This window comes from Geotrypetes seraphini, chromosome 2 (genome assembly GCF_902459505.1).
Source record: "Geotrypetes seraphini chromosome 2, aGeoSer1.1, whole genome shotgun sequence".
Lineage (NCBI taxonomy): Eukaryota > Metazoa > Chordata > Amphibia > Gymnophiona > Dermophiidae > Geotrypetes > Geotrypetes seraphini.
Window position 1 is genome coordinate 288,711,162 of NC_047085.1, and position 14,456 is coordinate 288,725,617.

General features: G+C 42.0%; 1 protein-coding gene across 2 annotated transcripts in view; it reads right to left on the minus strand.

The window, feature by feature from the left end:
- The window catches only part of SLC9A3 (solute carrier family 9 member A3), a 246,405-nt gene that overhangs the window by 148,762 nt on the left and 83,187 nt on the right, over positions 1–14,456 (minus strand). The window contains exons 2-3 of one of the 2 annotated variants that reach the window (XM_033933345.1): positions 4,074–4,376; positions 2,660–2,820 (exon numbers count right to left, since the gene is read on the minus strand). In XM_033933345.1, coding sequence (XP_033789236.1) covers positions 2,660–2,820; positions 4,074–4,376 — 464 coding nt within the window. Of the gene's footprint in view, positions 1–2,659; positions 2,821–3,228; positions 3,572–4,073; positions 4,377–14,456 lie in introns of those variants that run through there. The other variant, XM_033933346.1, reaches the window with a different exon arrangement.

A 14,456-nucleotide genomic window follows, 5' to 3' on the forward strand; every position in this document is an offset into this window, starting at 1 on the left:
CATTGTGCACATTTGGAACTGAAATATTTGGGTGTTTATCTTAGTGCTGACTGGGCACGGGGAGGGGTGTTTATCTTAGTGGAATTTCCTGGATAAATTGGATGCTCTAAAAATTTTCTGTAACAAATGGAAAGATCTACCTCTTTCTTTACTGAGGTAGGTGGCGCTGGTCAAGATGGTTCTTCTCCCCAAGCTTCTATATTCTCTGCAAATGGTACCTATGTGGGTGCGTCGCAAAGACGAGAAACTTTATTGCTGTTTGGTGAGCTCTTTCATATGGGCCTCTAAATGAATCTGGATCAACTTTTGGAAGTTAGTTCAGGGGAGGGAGGAAGGAGGGGGGGGTGCTTGAGGTTGCCAGACTTTTGTCTTTATAATGTTGCTACTCTACTGCTATGAATACATGAGCTGCATACCTGGGGAACACGCTATGCGCCCCAAGGTTTATTTGCCCACTGGACTTCCCCATACACTCCTATGGCACGTTTGGGGGTTATGAAATGGTGTACGAAGCCCCCTTTGGCACCAAATCCTTATTTTGATGCCTCCTCGCTGGATCCGACATGCTTCATCCCCTCCCAGCAGCAACTCCGCACTGGGATGGGCCATGGTGCATGCAGCGACTTCCATGCTGCACACAGCTGGTTCACAAGCCTTCCACACCCCCCCCCCCAGACATCAATTCCGGGCCAATGTGGAGTTTCAACTGGGGTGGGGGGAATGAAGCGTGTCGGCTCTGGCTTGGTGGCAGGATTGGCTCCGGGGGTGGGGGATGGTGCAGTGGGCGGGCATACAGGGAGGCAGGGAAGGATTCCCGCCGGCAGCGGCTTCAGTGGGGGGGCAGGTAGGGATCCCTGGCAGTGTACCCCCAACATGCAGCCCGCGTTCCCAAGGGTACACATATTGCATGTTGAGAAGCACTGTCCTAAAGCACTCTCTCTGTAGGAAAGGGGTTCTGAGGGAAACAGAGGCCAAGGAAAGGGTATGGAATGTAAAAGGGAGAACATAGCTGAAACTATAATTGATTCAAAGATAATTTCAGCACATTGATCAGACATTCCTAAGGAAGCTTAGCCAGCCAAAAGGCTGTAGGATCAAAACAAGACTCAGTTAGTAAGGTACTGTCTATTGTAGATTGGCTATCATCTCATGGTCTAGTTATTAATCCCCCCCCCCCCCACAAAGAAAACAAAAACACTACTTGTTGGATTAATGGAATGCTTTCTTCACCTACAGATCCTATTAAATTATTAGATGTTGATTTGACATTTCATTATTTAGGAATCCTTATTGATAATAAACTTTCCTTCAAACAGCAGATTGGCCAGATATTTAAAAAAGGTTATTCCGGCATACACGTATTCGTTGAGTCAGTAAGACCTTAGACTTTGACTCTATTCACACATTAATTCATGCCTTTGTAATATCAAGGCTAAATTATGTGGAATCAATGCAGCATGTTTACATAGGTTGCAGACGTTACAAAATTCAGCAGCTAGGCTTTTATTCAAGGTTAAAGTATATGATCATAAGAACATAAGAACATAAGCAATGCCTCTGCTGGGTCAGACCTGAGGTCCATCATGCCCAGCAGTCCGCTCACGCAACAGCCCAACAGGTCCAGGACCTGTGCAGTAATCCTCTATCTATACCTCTCTATCCCCTTTTCCAGCAGGAAATTGTCCAATCCTTTCTTGAACCCCAGTACCGTACTCTGCCCTATCACGTCCTCTGGAAGCGCATTCTAGGTGTCCACCACACATTGGGTAAAGAAGAACTTCCTAGCATTCATTTTGAATCTGTCCCCTTTCAACTTTTCTGAATGCCTCTTGTTCTTTTTATTATTCGAAAGTTTGAAGAATCTGTCCCTCTCTACTCTCTCTATGCCCTTCATGATCTTGTAAGTCTCTATCATATCCCCTCTAAGTCTCCTCTTCTCCAGTTTCTCCAATCTCTCAGCGTATGAAAGGTTTTCCATCCCCTTTATCAGACGCGTCGCTCTCCTCTGAACCCTCTCGAGTAACGCCATGTCCTTCTTAAGGTACGGCGACCAATATTGGACGCAGTACTCCAGATGTGGACGAACCATCGCCCGATACAATGGCAGGATAACTTCTTTCGTTCTGGTTGTAATACCCTTCTTGATTATGCCTAGCATTCTGTTTGCCTTCTTAGTGGCCGCTGCGCACTGTGCCGTCGGCTTCATTGTCATGTCCACCATTACCCCCAAGTCCCTTTCTTAGGTACTCTCATTTAATAACATCCCTCCCATCGTATAGTTGTACCTCGAGTTTCTTGTTCCCACATGTAATACTTTACATTTCTCAACATTAAACTTCATCTGCCATCTCGTCGCCCATTCCCCTAGTTTGTTCAAGTCCCTTTGCAATTCTTCGCAGTCCTCTTTAGTCCTCTGTTGATAAGTTTACATTCAGCCACTTTCTCGAGTGAAGCTGTCTTCCAGGTACTATCAACATAACCAGCCATGCACTAGCTGGCACTGAAAAACCCAGATATTCAATGCTGGTTGTCAGAAACAACTCAGCATTGAATATCCGGGTTGAACACTGGCAGCAGGCAGTCTAAATGCTGACTTCCTCTGGCTGAATATCAGAGGGGCTACTTTTCTTCACAGACTTTTGACTTTAAATTAACTTACCACAGTGACAGCATCATTCAGCAGAGATTCTCCAAAAACAATGATAAATAGAACGTCATTGACATGGACTTCTTCAAACACGGCAAGAACAGCCACTGGGTCCACTGCAGCTATTAAACTTCCAAATAAGAGAAAGTCTAGCAAATTAATTTCCAAAGGTCCTGGAACAAAATATAGAATATAATGCTTGTAATTAATACCCTGATATTTGAACTCCATGGTTGATGTTGCTTTAAAATATCATCAGTGTCATCTGAAGTTATAAACCAAAAAAGGGGAACCAGTGATTCAAAAACCAAACACAAATAGACTTCTATTGAATCAACTGTGTGAAGAATGCTGAAAGTTACTATGTAAACAATACTTTCTAATAATGTCTTCAACAAAATAGAGGGAAAAAGGAGAAAGGTCCTCAGAATCTCATGAATTTTAAGGCATAAACATACTAGCACTTCAGAGATATGACTAATCATAGGAACTCATGCTACCATTTTAAAAACCCTTACATATGAAGACCCAACAAAATACAAACTCTGTGTAAAAATCTCTAAATAAAATGCATTACTCACTCAGTTGGTTCATCCTTAAATTCAGAGAAATGAAACAATTAAAACAGGTATAACTGTCTATTAAATAACGTGGTCTCATCTTGTGCATCCCAGTCTGTCAGTTGTCATACAGTTTTAAAGCACTGTAGTTTAATCCCGTCAGAGCATCTTGATAGTCTTACTAACAGGGCCTCTTGTTTTGCTGATAACTTCATCAGAGGAACAACCATCACATTATAACAGCTTCATCCAAAGAGAAATAATGGCTCGCAAGTTTTCAAAATGATGCCCCATTATAAATAAGACACCAGAGACAAAACAGACCAATGGTTCTCAAAGAAACTGTGGGTTCCAATCAAACATGCTAAAGATCTCTTTGAAAATAAAAACAAAGTCAAGCACTACAAATGACTTATCCCAGGGGTTCCACCTTTTATAGAATCAGGGCCTTAATGAAAATTGTTTGCAGGGGAGTGTGTGGCACAGTGCTTAGAGTCACCAAAGAAAAAGTTCAACTGGTCTGCAGTAAATGTCAAACAACAAAATCCAAAAAAGAAACTGCACTTGATGCAGGAACTTTATTTAGATCAACAAAAATGCTGTTTTATAGTGGTCCACCTTAATAAGGAAACAGGGACAGTAGTTAGAGTTACAGCTTCAGCACCCTAAGGCTGTGGGTTCAAATCCCACACTGTTCCTTATGACCCTGGGCAAGTCACTTAATCCCCCATTGCCCTAGGTACATTAGATAGAGTGTGAGCCCACCAGAACAGATAGGGAAAAATGCTTGAGTATCTGAATGTAAGCCACTTAGGCTATAAGTGGTATATAAACACTAAATAAATAAATCAATCTATGTTCCTTACCCATTATTCCAGTTTGATATACACCATAGAGAGACAAGCCTGTTGTTGCAGCATTCCATACTGTTCCAATTACAGCATACAATAGGATGGTGCCAAGATTTCCAAAAAATAGTCTGTTTGGCATGAAATATCCTGCATCCAGCACAATAGGGGGCAGCAAGTAGAAGAAAAATACAGTCGGTGTTAGGGTGAAAGAGGCAATGTGGTCTGCTGCCCATACTATTCCACCTAGAAGAAGACCAAGTACAATGAGCAGGCAGCTCTCGGGGACAATAGTTGTGACTTTGTGGGACAAGTGAAACACTGTGAAGAAAAAAAGCAGAAAATCAGAAAGGTTATTATTTAATATTTGACTGTTCTGTAAGTTATACAGGTAAATGGTGGCTCTGAATATTCCCTGCCCATCCCCCTCCCATAAATGCCCTCTAACAATTATGTGCTTATATAGAAGGCTGGTCCCTAGCAGTTGCCATTTTGAATCTGGAATTGGACAGGAGCAGAGAAGGATCATTTATGTTCCTTGCCACTAGATCACCAAGATTCATCTCCAAGTAAGTCAAAGGGGTGGGGGAGAGTCTAGGGGTGGAAGAGGGTTGTGTTGAGGGGCTCAGCAGGATAGGGATCGAGGGCATTGGGAGAATTGATGGGGGACTTGTAGGATCAGAAGAGATGATTGGGGGGCTTGGGGTATCTGGAATGATGATCAGGGGTGAGGGATTGGGAAGTAAAGCTGATTGGTGAGGGGGGGAAGGGAAGAAATGGCCTCTGCAGGTAGCTGTCTATTGGACGTTAGTAATCGAGCAGTGTTACATGCTTAGACTGATAGTGTGGAGACCTAGTTTTTTGTTTCAGTTTCAGACAAAACCAAGTATTAAGTTTTGGCTTTAGCTAAAATGGATCACACAGTTTTAGTAGCAATTTTGGTTTTGGCCAAAACTGAAAAAGCAGTTTTGATCAGTCTTTATAATATATAAAGATAAAACAAAACAAAGAAAATAAAAGTATACCCTTTTTATTAGACTAAGTTAATACATCTTTTAATTATCTTTCAAAGGCAATACCTCCCTTTTTCAGACCAGAAATGAGCAAATTATGACATATCAGAATATATATGTAAAACATGAAAGCATTCCAATGATGGTAAAGGTAGGGGTGGATGGGATTGGGGTGAGAAATCAGAGGGTGACAAAACAGTATAATTTCATGGTAATAGGAAACAGAGATCTTTGTTAAGTCCTGTCTGGTGGGTGTTAAAATATTTCATCATTTTAAATTCCTAAGTTTTATGTTTCTCACTAGTTTTAAAATTTCCTTTTTGTATTCTCATCATAAAGTAATTAATGCAGGGCTCTGGTCTTGCAAAATGCTGCCCTACAGATATGCTATCCTGATTAGTACTGTAGTGTTTAATATGGTATCTGTCTAAGTTCAGTCTTCTCTTAAGCATCGAGTGTCTCTCCAACATAGCATCATCACATTTTTTGCAATTGAATAATATACATTATATTTAAATATTAGCATATGCAGAATCCCTTTATGCTACATATTTTTCCTCACTGAAGTGGAGCCATAGAAATATGATGGCAGATAAAGGCCAAATGGCCCATTTAGTCTGCCCATCCGCAGTAATCATTATCTCTTTCTCTCTCTGAGAGATCCCAAGTGCCTATCCCAGGCCCTCTTAAATTCACACAGTCTCTGCCTCCACCACCTCTTCTGGGAGATTGTTCTACGCATCTACCATCCTTTCTGTAAAAAAGTATTTCCTTAGATTACTCTGGAGCCTATCACCTCTTAACTTCATCCTATGCCCTCTCATTGCAGAGTTAAGAATAGTTGTGGTAGCTTGTCTGGCCAAGAATACAGGGCTCAAGAGGAGAACAGGATAACAAAAGCTCTCTGTCAGAACAGGATAGAGAGGACCTGCATGTAGAGGCTTCCAGGAGAGAATCACCGAGGCAAGAGGTGAGTTGAAGCTGAGCTATAGTACCTGAAAAGAGGATCAAGGTAGCAACGTGGCTCACGCATCTTTGTAAAGGAAGACTATCAAGGTAGGAGGTAACCTTGAATTGTATTTAGAAATTACTTGCTTTTGACATAAGTCCAGAGGAGAAACAAAAAGGTATTACTGTCAACTGCTGATCAATTTGTAAATAGGAACACAACACACTGTTTGAAATGGCTGTATGCACATCCTAGAAGCCTAAGAAATAAAATGGGAGGGTTAGAATATATTGCACTAAATGAAAAAGCATATCTGAGACCTGGAGGAAGGAAGATAACAAATGGGACACTGTCATAATAGGGTACAAGTTATATCACAGTGAAAGGGTAGATCAAATTGGTAGAAGGTTAGCATTATTTGTTAAGGAAGGCCTTGAATTGAATAGACTAAAACTTCTACAGGACAAAAAATATCCCTTGGAATCCCTATGGGTTGAAATTCCATGTGTAAAGGGAAGAAGGTAGGGTTATCAGATGTCTGGGTTTCCCCAGACATGTTCTCTTTTTGAGGGCTCTGTCAGGCATCTGGGTGGCTTTTTTATTTTACTGCTTTTGTCCAGGGAATACTGGACATCTGGTAACCCTACTCTTGAACAATGGCTTTCCCTTTGTTAGGGTCCTGCAGGACTTCCACTGCCTCTGGTGGCCAATTAGAGCCCTCACATGCATCAGCGTGCCCATTAAGACCCCGCCCTGGCCAGGCCCCAGCCACGGCCCAACAGTCTTCTAGACCTCAGCCGGGATCCATTCATATTTCCACTGCTGTAATAGTTTTTGGTTGTCATTGGTGGTCCAGAGTGGAATGTTGCATGGGGAATGTTGCAAATCAAGGACACTGCTATGGGCTGTTGAGGCAGTTCTAGCACAGATCATGCATCCATGTGACAACTTGACCATAGGTCTTAAAATCTTCAAAATAGCATATATCAGCATTATCTATTGAATTCTTTGATTGTACTACACATATTGCAATGTGACAAGAAAATTGATAATTTAGTTTTGAGAACTGCCAAATTAGAATCTTTTCATCTACTGTAGTTAGCTCTTCAGAAGCACTGGCACCACAAAGAAAATTAGAGGTACTGGAAAATTTGTCCAGATCAGTAAATATTAATATTTTGAAATTTCCAAGGATCACTGGACATCGACCAAGAGAAGTTTTACAAAGCTTGACAGAAGTTTTGGGAACAGCTAGATTCTTCAACTGTTTTAAGGTCTTATTATATTCCCACTGTGGCTGTTCTAGAAAACTCGGATGTTTCTCAAAACAATTTAGAATCAGGGGCGCTAGTGAGCACAGATGGGATAGGATGCTCGGTGTGTGAGCTCCAGTAAAAAGTCTCAATCAACACTCGAGAAAACATCTTTAATCGCAAGTGAATCTATAGCAAACCTGGTATTCCATTGCTCATATGGCCATGACAAAACCTAACAAGAGAAAAAGAGTTGAGCCTCCCTCACCTCTGAAAATTAGCTCCGCAAAACCAGATGATCCTGCTTTTTCCACCATCTTGGAAGAGCTCCGCTCGATTCGAGAGTTGTTAGTCAAAAATAAACAGGATGTCAATGATATGAAAGAAGATCTCACCAATATAAAAAGTGAACTCGGCAACATTAAATCAAGAACGGACACTTTAGAAATTAAAGTGCAAGCCTCCGACGAATCGATCAAACAACTACTCAAGCAGGCCACGTGAATCACCTCCCTGAAACGCGCCCTCGAGGACTCCAACAACTATGCACAGAGAAACAGCTTTCACCTCCTCAGGTTGCTGGAGGGCCGTGAGGCATGCGATTTGATCGACTTTCTCGCTGTGTTGATTCCACAAATCCAAATGAATGATGATATAAAGCTGGACTTTGACAGCGCTTATAGAGTGTCGCAGCAGGCTGCCTTTCAAAAGAGGTACCCCCGACCTATCATCGTCACACTATTGCGCTTTAATCAAGTGCTTAAAATCATGCAACATGCCAAACTACATGCTCCGATTATATTTGAAGGGAATAAGCTGCTTATTGTCCCTGACCTTTCTAAAGAAACGGCTAAAAAGAGGAAACTTCTACTATCATACAGGCCCAAGGTGAAATCTATTGGCACCAAATTCAGCATGCTGTATCCGGCTCGCATGCAAGTTACAATCAATAACTCTACAAAGACTTTACTAATCCTGCTGAATTAGCTGAGTTAATTGAAACCATTCATCCTACTAACATAGACAAAACCTGATATATCTGAGTATTCCTGAATGTTATCATCTTGTAAGTACATTGTTGGTGATTGGTATTACTGTATTACTGATAGTGTGCTACCTTTTAGAGAGAGTCTTACATCTAACAATCTCTCTGGTAACTGCTTGTTAGGTTAATCACTGATGGTACTGATGGTGTTTTCTTTTTCTATTTGTTATAACTACCTTTTCACTGGCTGCCACATGGCTAGAGTTTTCTTCCCTGTCAGCTTATTGACCCGGGGGAATATTGGTTTATATACTGTGGCTGATTGTTCTCTTGCTAGTTGTTATGCAATTGCTTTCTGTATATATTCGCATTGTTGTTATTCCTGCTAGGTTAGATAGTCAACAGCATATATTTGTTTGGATGCTTATTATATCTGATATGGAAATCTGGTATGTCTTTTTCCAATGTCTCTGATATGTTTTTCTTTAAATGTAAAGGGTTTCAACAATCCTGTGAAAAGGCGTGAAATACTATGTTATACTGAACTGTACAATACTGATATAGAGGGGCTTAATAAAAAATAACGTCTAAGTCCCCTTTTGGCCTAAGGCCCTAAACATTGAAAGTAGAAGCAGGGAAAATGTCCATTATCAAAAAAAACGTCCAAAAGGAGGTTTTTTTTTTATAATGGCCTGCCTCTACGTTCAGCTGTTTAAATGCCCAGACCACCACTACGTCTAAACTTACACCATATAATCAACCTAAAAAAAGCCTATGGCCCAAACGCCCAAAACAAGGGCTTTTAGGCGAAGGAGGGGCCAGTCCTTTGCCTAAAAGCTGGATTCTGTAACCGGTGTCTGTCAAAAAGAATCCCCCCCACCCCAGCAACGATCGGGCCAGGAGGGAGCCCAAGCCCTCCTGGCCCAGTGACTGCCGACACCCCAACAACGATTGGGCCAGGAGGGCCCATGATTTTCTACTGCCCACAGCTACAGCTCTATTGGTCAGAGATTTGGTGCACAATTTGCATGATTCTGCCCATCAGAGATAACTTGTCATATTCAGTGCTAATATTTGGAGAGCACACTATCACTTCTCCTTTGGATAAATATGAGGTAAAATTATTAAAATGTTTGCTCTTAATTGCATTTAAAATTATTTTGACCTGCTGGAAAGATTTTTCAGCTCTCCACTATAATTCATAGTGGAATATATTCTAAATATGAAAAAACTGTTGCTGAAAAAACAAATACATTAACTTCCTTTGATAAAGTGTGGTCAAGAGTTCTTACTTATTGTGAGTTTTAATACACATACTAGTACATATAATGATGCACTCAATCAGTCGTCCCTTTACAATTCTTCTTTGATAAATTTCTGTTGTACTGACTTTAGTCAGCTAACCTACAGGATTTGTTTGTGTATTTTGCTGACTGTTAATTGCAAGTTTTTTTATACTGCTAATGTATTTGGTTGTTATGTTTTTATTGATTATCTGAAATATAATAAAAAAGATTGAACTAAAAAAAGTTAAGGTCTCTTTCTAATGTAACTTTGATAGCTATTTTACTGAAATTGAGAGATTTGGTATGTATTTTAAGTATTGGAATCAGCATTTCCTCGAGTGTAACATTTGGATTTTTCCAGATGCCATCAGAGCAACTACAAAGACAGGAGGAATCAATATTTTCTATTGAGACCAGGGGTACTTTTGAAATTCCCTTAAAAATGTACAGTGTGGTATGAGAAAATTAAGTCTACCCCTGTTGAATATTAGTGAGAAAGATTTGCATGAAGTTGAAGAAGTGCATGCAAATTTCTCTCCTGACTATTCCTTATGGATATCCTGAAAACTTGACTGGCTGAGGTGCTTCCAGGACCAGGTTTGAAAACCACTGTGCATAGAATAGCCATACTGGGTCAGACCAATGGTCTATCTAGCACAGTATTCTGTTTCCAGCAGTGGCCAATCCAGGTCACAAGTAACTGGCAGAAACCCAAATAGTAGCAACATTCCATTCTACCAATCCCAGGGAAAACAGTGGCTTTCCCTATGTCTATTTCAATACAGGCAGTCCCCGTTTTACGAACATCTGCCATGCGATGGACTTGTACTTACAAACAGGGATCATGTTCTGTCTTTGGTGTTCCAACACGCCCCAATATCTCCCTCCCCAGTCCCAATGCACCCCTCTCCCTCCCTCCCAACAAGCCCCCTCTCTCCCTCCCTCCATTCTGTGCCCCAAGTATGTGCCTCCCTCCAGCAGGAGGCACATAATTGAGGCACAGAATGGAGGGAGGGAATGATAGGGGCATGTTGGTACTCGGGAGGGAGGGAGCACAAACTGGCAAAGGATGGAAGGAAGGAGGGAGAGGCATGAACTTGGGACACAGAATGGAGGAAGGGAGGGGGGAGGGGAGAATGAGCCATAGGATGGAATGAGGAGAGAGTGAGGGAAAGAGGTGCTGAGTTGGGGGAGGGAATAGAAAGGGAGAATTGAGTGCTTGAGTGAGAGGGAAAGAAAGATAATGCACATGGAGAGATGAAGAAAGAGGACAATTGGGTATAGGGAGGGAGAGAGAATTATTGGACATGGTAGTGAGAGAGGAGTGAGGTAAAGATACAAGGGGAAGAGAGATGAGAGGCAGTAAGGTTGGATGTGGAGGTGGAGAAGGAACAGTGGGATGGATGAGAACGGATGTAAGAGGGGCCTCAAAGAGGTGGAGAAGGTGGGAAGAATACTAGGATCTCAGTTACATACAAATTCAACTTAAGAATGGTTTAAAAAAAATGGAACCCGTTCTTAACCTGTAGAAGATTATGGACTGTTCCTCAAGGAACTTGTCCAAACATTTCTTAAAACCAGCTATGCTAACCGTTGTCATCGCATGAAAGAATGTTTCCTCCTACTTGTTTTAAAGGAATTTCTATGTAATTTCATTCATTGTGCCCTGGTCTTTGTACTTTTTGAAAGAGTGAAAAATTACCAGTTACCAGGATCTTCCTTTGAAGGACTATAGTAAAGAAGCCAGACCCCAAATGGTACAGTGCCTAGGTTGCATTTCTAATTTATAACTCATCATTATTCTCTAAGAGTCATGAGCTGGTTCTTTTTTTTTTTTGTGAAAACCTCCTACAGCAGAGCTCTTTAAAAAGATGAAATTCTGCTGTTTCCCTATTGTTTTGCTATTATTTTATATGAAATGTTTATCTGTATGTGTTCTGTTGCATGTACAGCCCAGACACAGCAGGTGGCAGCATCGAGATGACTGACTGCATATTAATGTTGAAGGGCCTGATATTCAGACTAGAAAATGACATGGGGACAAATTATTCCCTGTCCCTGTGGGAACTCATTTTCCTGTCCCGTCCCTCCGAGTTCTTTTCCTGTCCCTGCCCTATTCCTGCAAGCTCTGTCCTCATCTGCACAAGCTTCAAACACTTTAAAATCATACGTGTTCGAGGCTTGTGCGGCTAAGGCAGAGCTTACAGGAATGGGGCAGGGACAGTGACAAAACTCACAGGGACAAGACAGGGAAATTGAGTCCAGTGCCATTCTCTCATGGATGGTGGCAAACTAAGAAATTCAGCCAGCATTGCATTTCTGAGGTTTTCTTGGTTGCTAGAAACAGCTGGTTAAGCCGATATTCAATGGCTGGCCAGCTAAGTTATAGCTGCCAAAAGATAGACCTGCTATTTATGCAGCTTTATTTGGCTGCTAAACTTAGCTGGACAGTCAATTAATATAGGTGCTAACCAGCAATGTCATGTGACACAGCCAGTGCCTGAGCTAGCTGCTTGTGATTGCCCAGGAAGTCCTATCTCTCTCCCTCCCTCCCTCTCTCTCTCTCTTTATATATATATATATATATATATATATATATATATATATATATATATATATAAATTCTTTATTCATTTTCAAATAAATATAACACTTAATAATCATCAATGGTACAAATAACACACTCTTATCTCCCACCCTTCCCACCCTTTCTTATCATATAATCAATACCTTATACAATATCAGGATATATTGTAAACGCTACTACCAAGGACAATATATTGAGAACATGATGGGAGACTACATCTGGGGGCTGATTCGTGAAAGTGACTTACTGTATAATAGCAAATCTTGAAGAACAACTCGCTTCTAAATCGTCTGTGGTCATCTTTATCAAGCAACTGCACTGGCTACCTATCCCGTCACAAATAATCTTCAAAACTTCATGCATTATTCACCGTATACTTTACGGAAACTCCGCGGCACCTCTCATCCAGCTCTTCTCCAAGGCATGGTCTACTTCCCGCAGAACCCTCAACAGAATAATTCTAAATCTTCCTTCCACAAAAAAATCTACAATAAAAGCGTGTTTTTCACTCCATGTTCACCTTTCTAGGTGTAGAAACTTGGAATAATCTTACTGAAATGGCCAGGACGGAACCTAACCACATCAAATTCCAGAAGAAACTGAAAATTCATCTATTTGACACCTAATCACTTGTATCCTCTTCTTCTCCTGTATCTTCCTGCCCTCCATTGTCCTCCCTACCCTCTTCTAACCCCTTCCTCCTTAATGTCGCCAAGAACTTGTATAGTTATGTGCGACGCACAAATGGAAGAAATAAATAAATCTTATATATAGCTTCAATATAAATACATATTAATTGTGATTCATATGTTGCTTTTTATATCTTTACTAGTGTTTAAGCCCGTTACATTAACGGTGCTAGAATAGATGTGGAAAGTTTTAGCACAATGGGGGGCTGAGGCAATTCTTTCTTTGCTTCCTGCTCCCCCTGTCAAGCAGCACCCCTTCCCTGCTTCCCCTGTCCAGCAGTAGCCCTTCTCCCTTCCTTTTACCTCCCCCCTGTCCAGCAGCACCCCTTCCCTGCTCCCCCTGTCCAGCAGTAGCCCTTCTCCCTTCCTTTTACCTCCCCCCTGTCCAGCAGCACCCCTTCCCTGCTTCCCCTGTCCAGCAGTAGCCCTTCTCCCTTCCTTTTACCTCCCCCCTGTCCAGCAGCACCCCTTCCTTGCTCCCCCTATCCAGCAGTAGCCCTTCTCCCTTCCTTTTACCTCCCCCCTGTGCAACAGCACCCCTTCCTTGCTCCCCCTATCCAGCAGTAGCCCTTCTCCCTTCCTTTTACCTCCCCCCTGTCCAGCAGCACCCCTTCCTTGCTCCCCCTATCCAGCAGTAGCCCTTCTCCCTTCCTTTTACCTCCCCCCTGTGCAACAGCAGCATTTTTCTTTCCCCCTCCCCCTTCCCTGGTCTTCCTTCTCCCTCTTTCACTCTGTCTCCCCCAAAGTGTGCTGCAGCAGAATTCCCCCATGGTCTAACACAGCCATCAGCAGCATTTCTCATTCTCTCTCAACCCCCCCCCCCCTCCACCTCCCGGGTCTCACACAGCTGTCAGCAGCGCAGAATTCAGAACTCGCTGCTCCTGTTTGCTTCGGGCCTTCGTTGCTTCTGGGTCCCACCTACTTTCTGTTTCCGAGAAGGCAGGACCCGGCAGCAAGGAAGGCCCATAGCAAACAGGAGCAGCGAGTTGAAGCCTTCCTCCCTGCCCTATCTTCCACCAATGCTGCCCTAGCCAGGAAGCGACTTTGCCCATTCTCCGGGGGCTCTAACACTGTGTTCGTTGGCTTCGTTTCTCCTCCCTCCCCCCTCTCCAGTTTCGGAGGAACTGGGTCGGGAAGCCAGCAAGCACAGCGTAGTCAGAAGTCAGCCAGTGTCAGAGATCAGGAAATCATCTGAGGCAGGCATTACGCATGCGCGGGCATGGCACCACAGATCACAGACCCACCATGTTTGAAGTGTGCATGCGCGTTAAGGTTTTTATTATTATTAATAAGAATGAAAAAATGAAAATTCAGCGTTTTCATGTTTTAAATAGGTATATTGCAAAATTTAACTATCCTGGTCACACATGCAAAGTTTTATAGAAATAACTGACATTTTCTATACTTTTTAGGCATGAGCAATTCGAAAATTACATTTACTGCCCAGGAACAAAAATTGTGTTACATAGTTACTTGTTTAATAAGGTTCTATTGCAACCAGATTGTGTCTTTTTTTGGAATAACTATTACTCACTCATATTCATTTACACTTGTGACTGTCACTGCATCCAACCTAGTCTTTTTCATGAGTACCTCTTGATATACATTTTCCATATTATAAGCATTAGTTTATATAGTT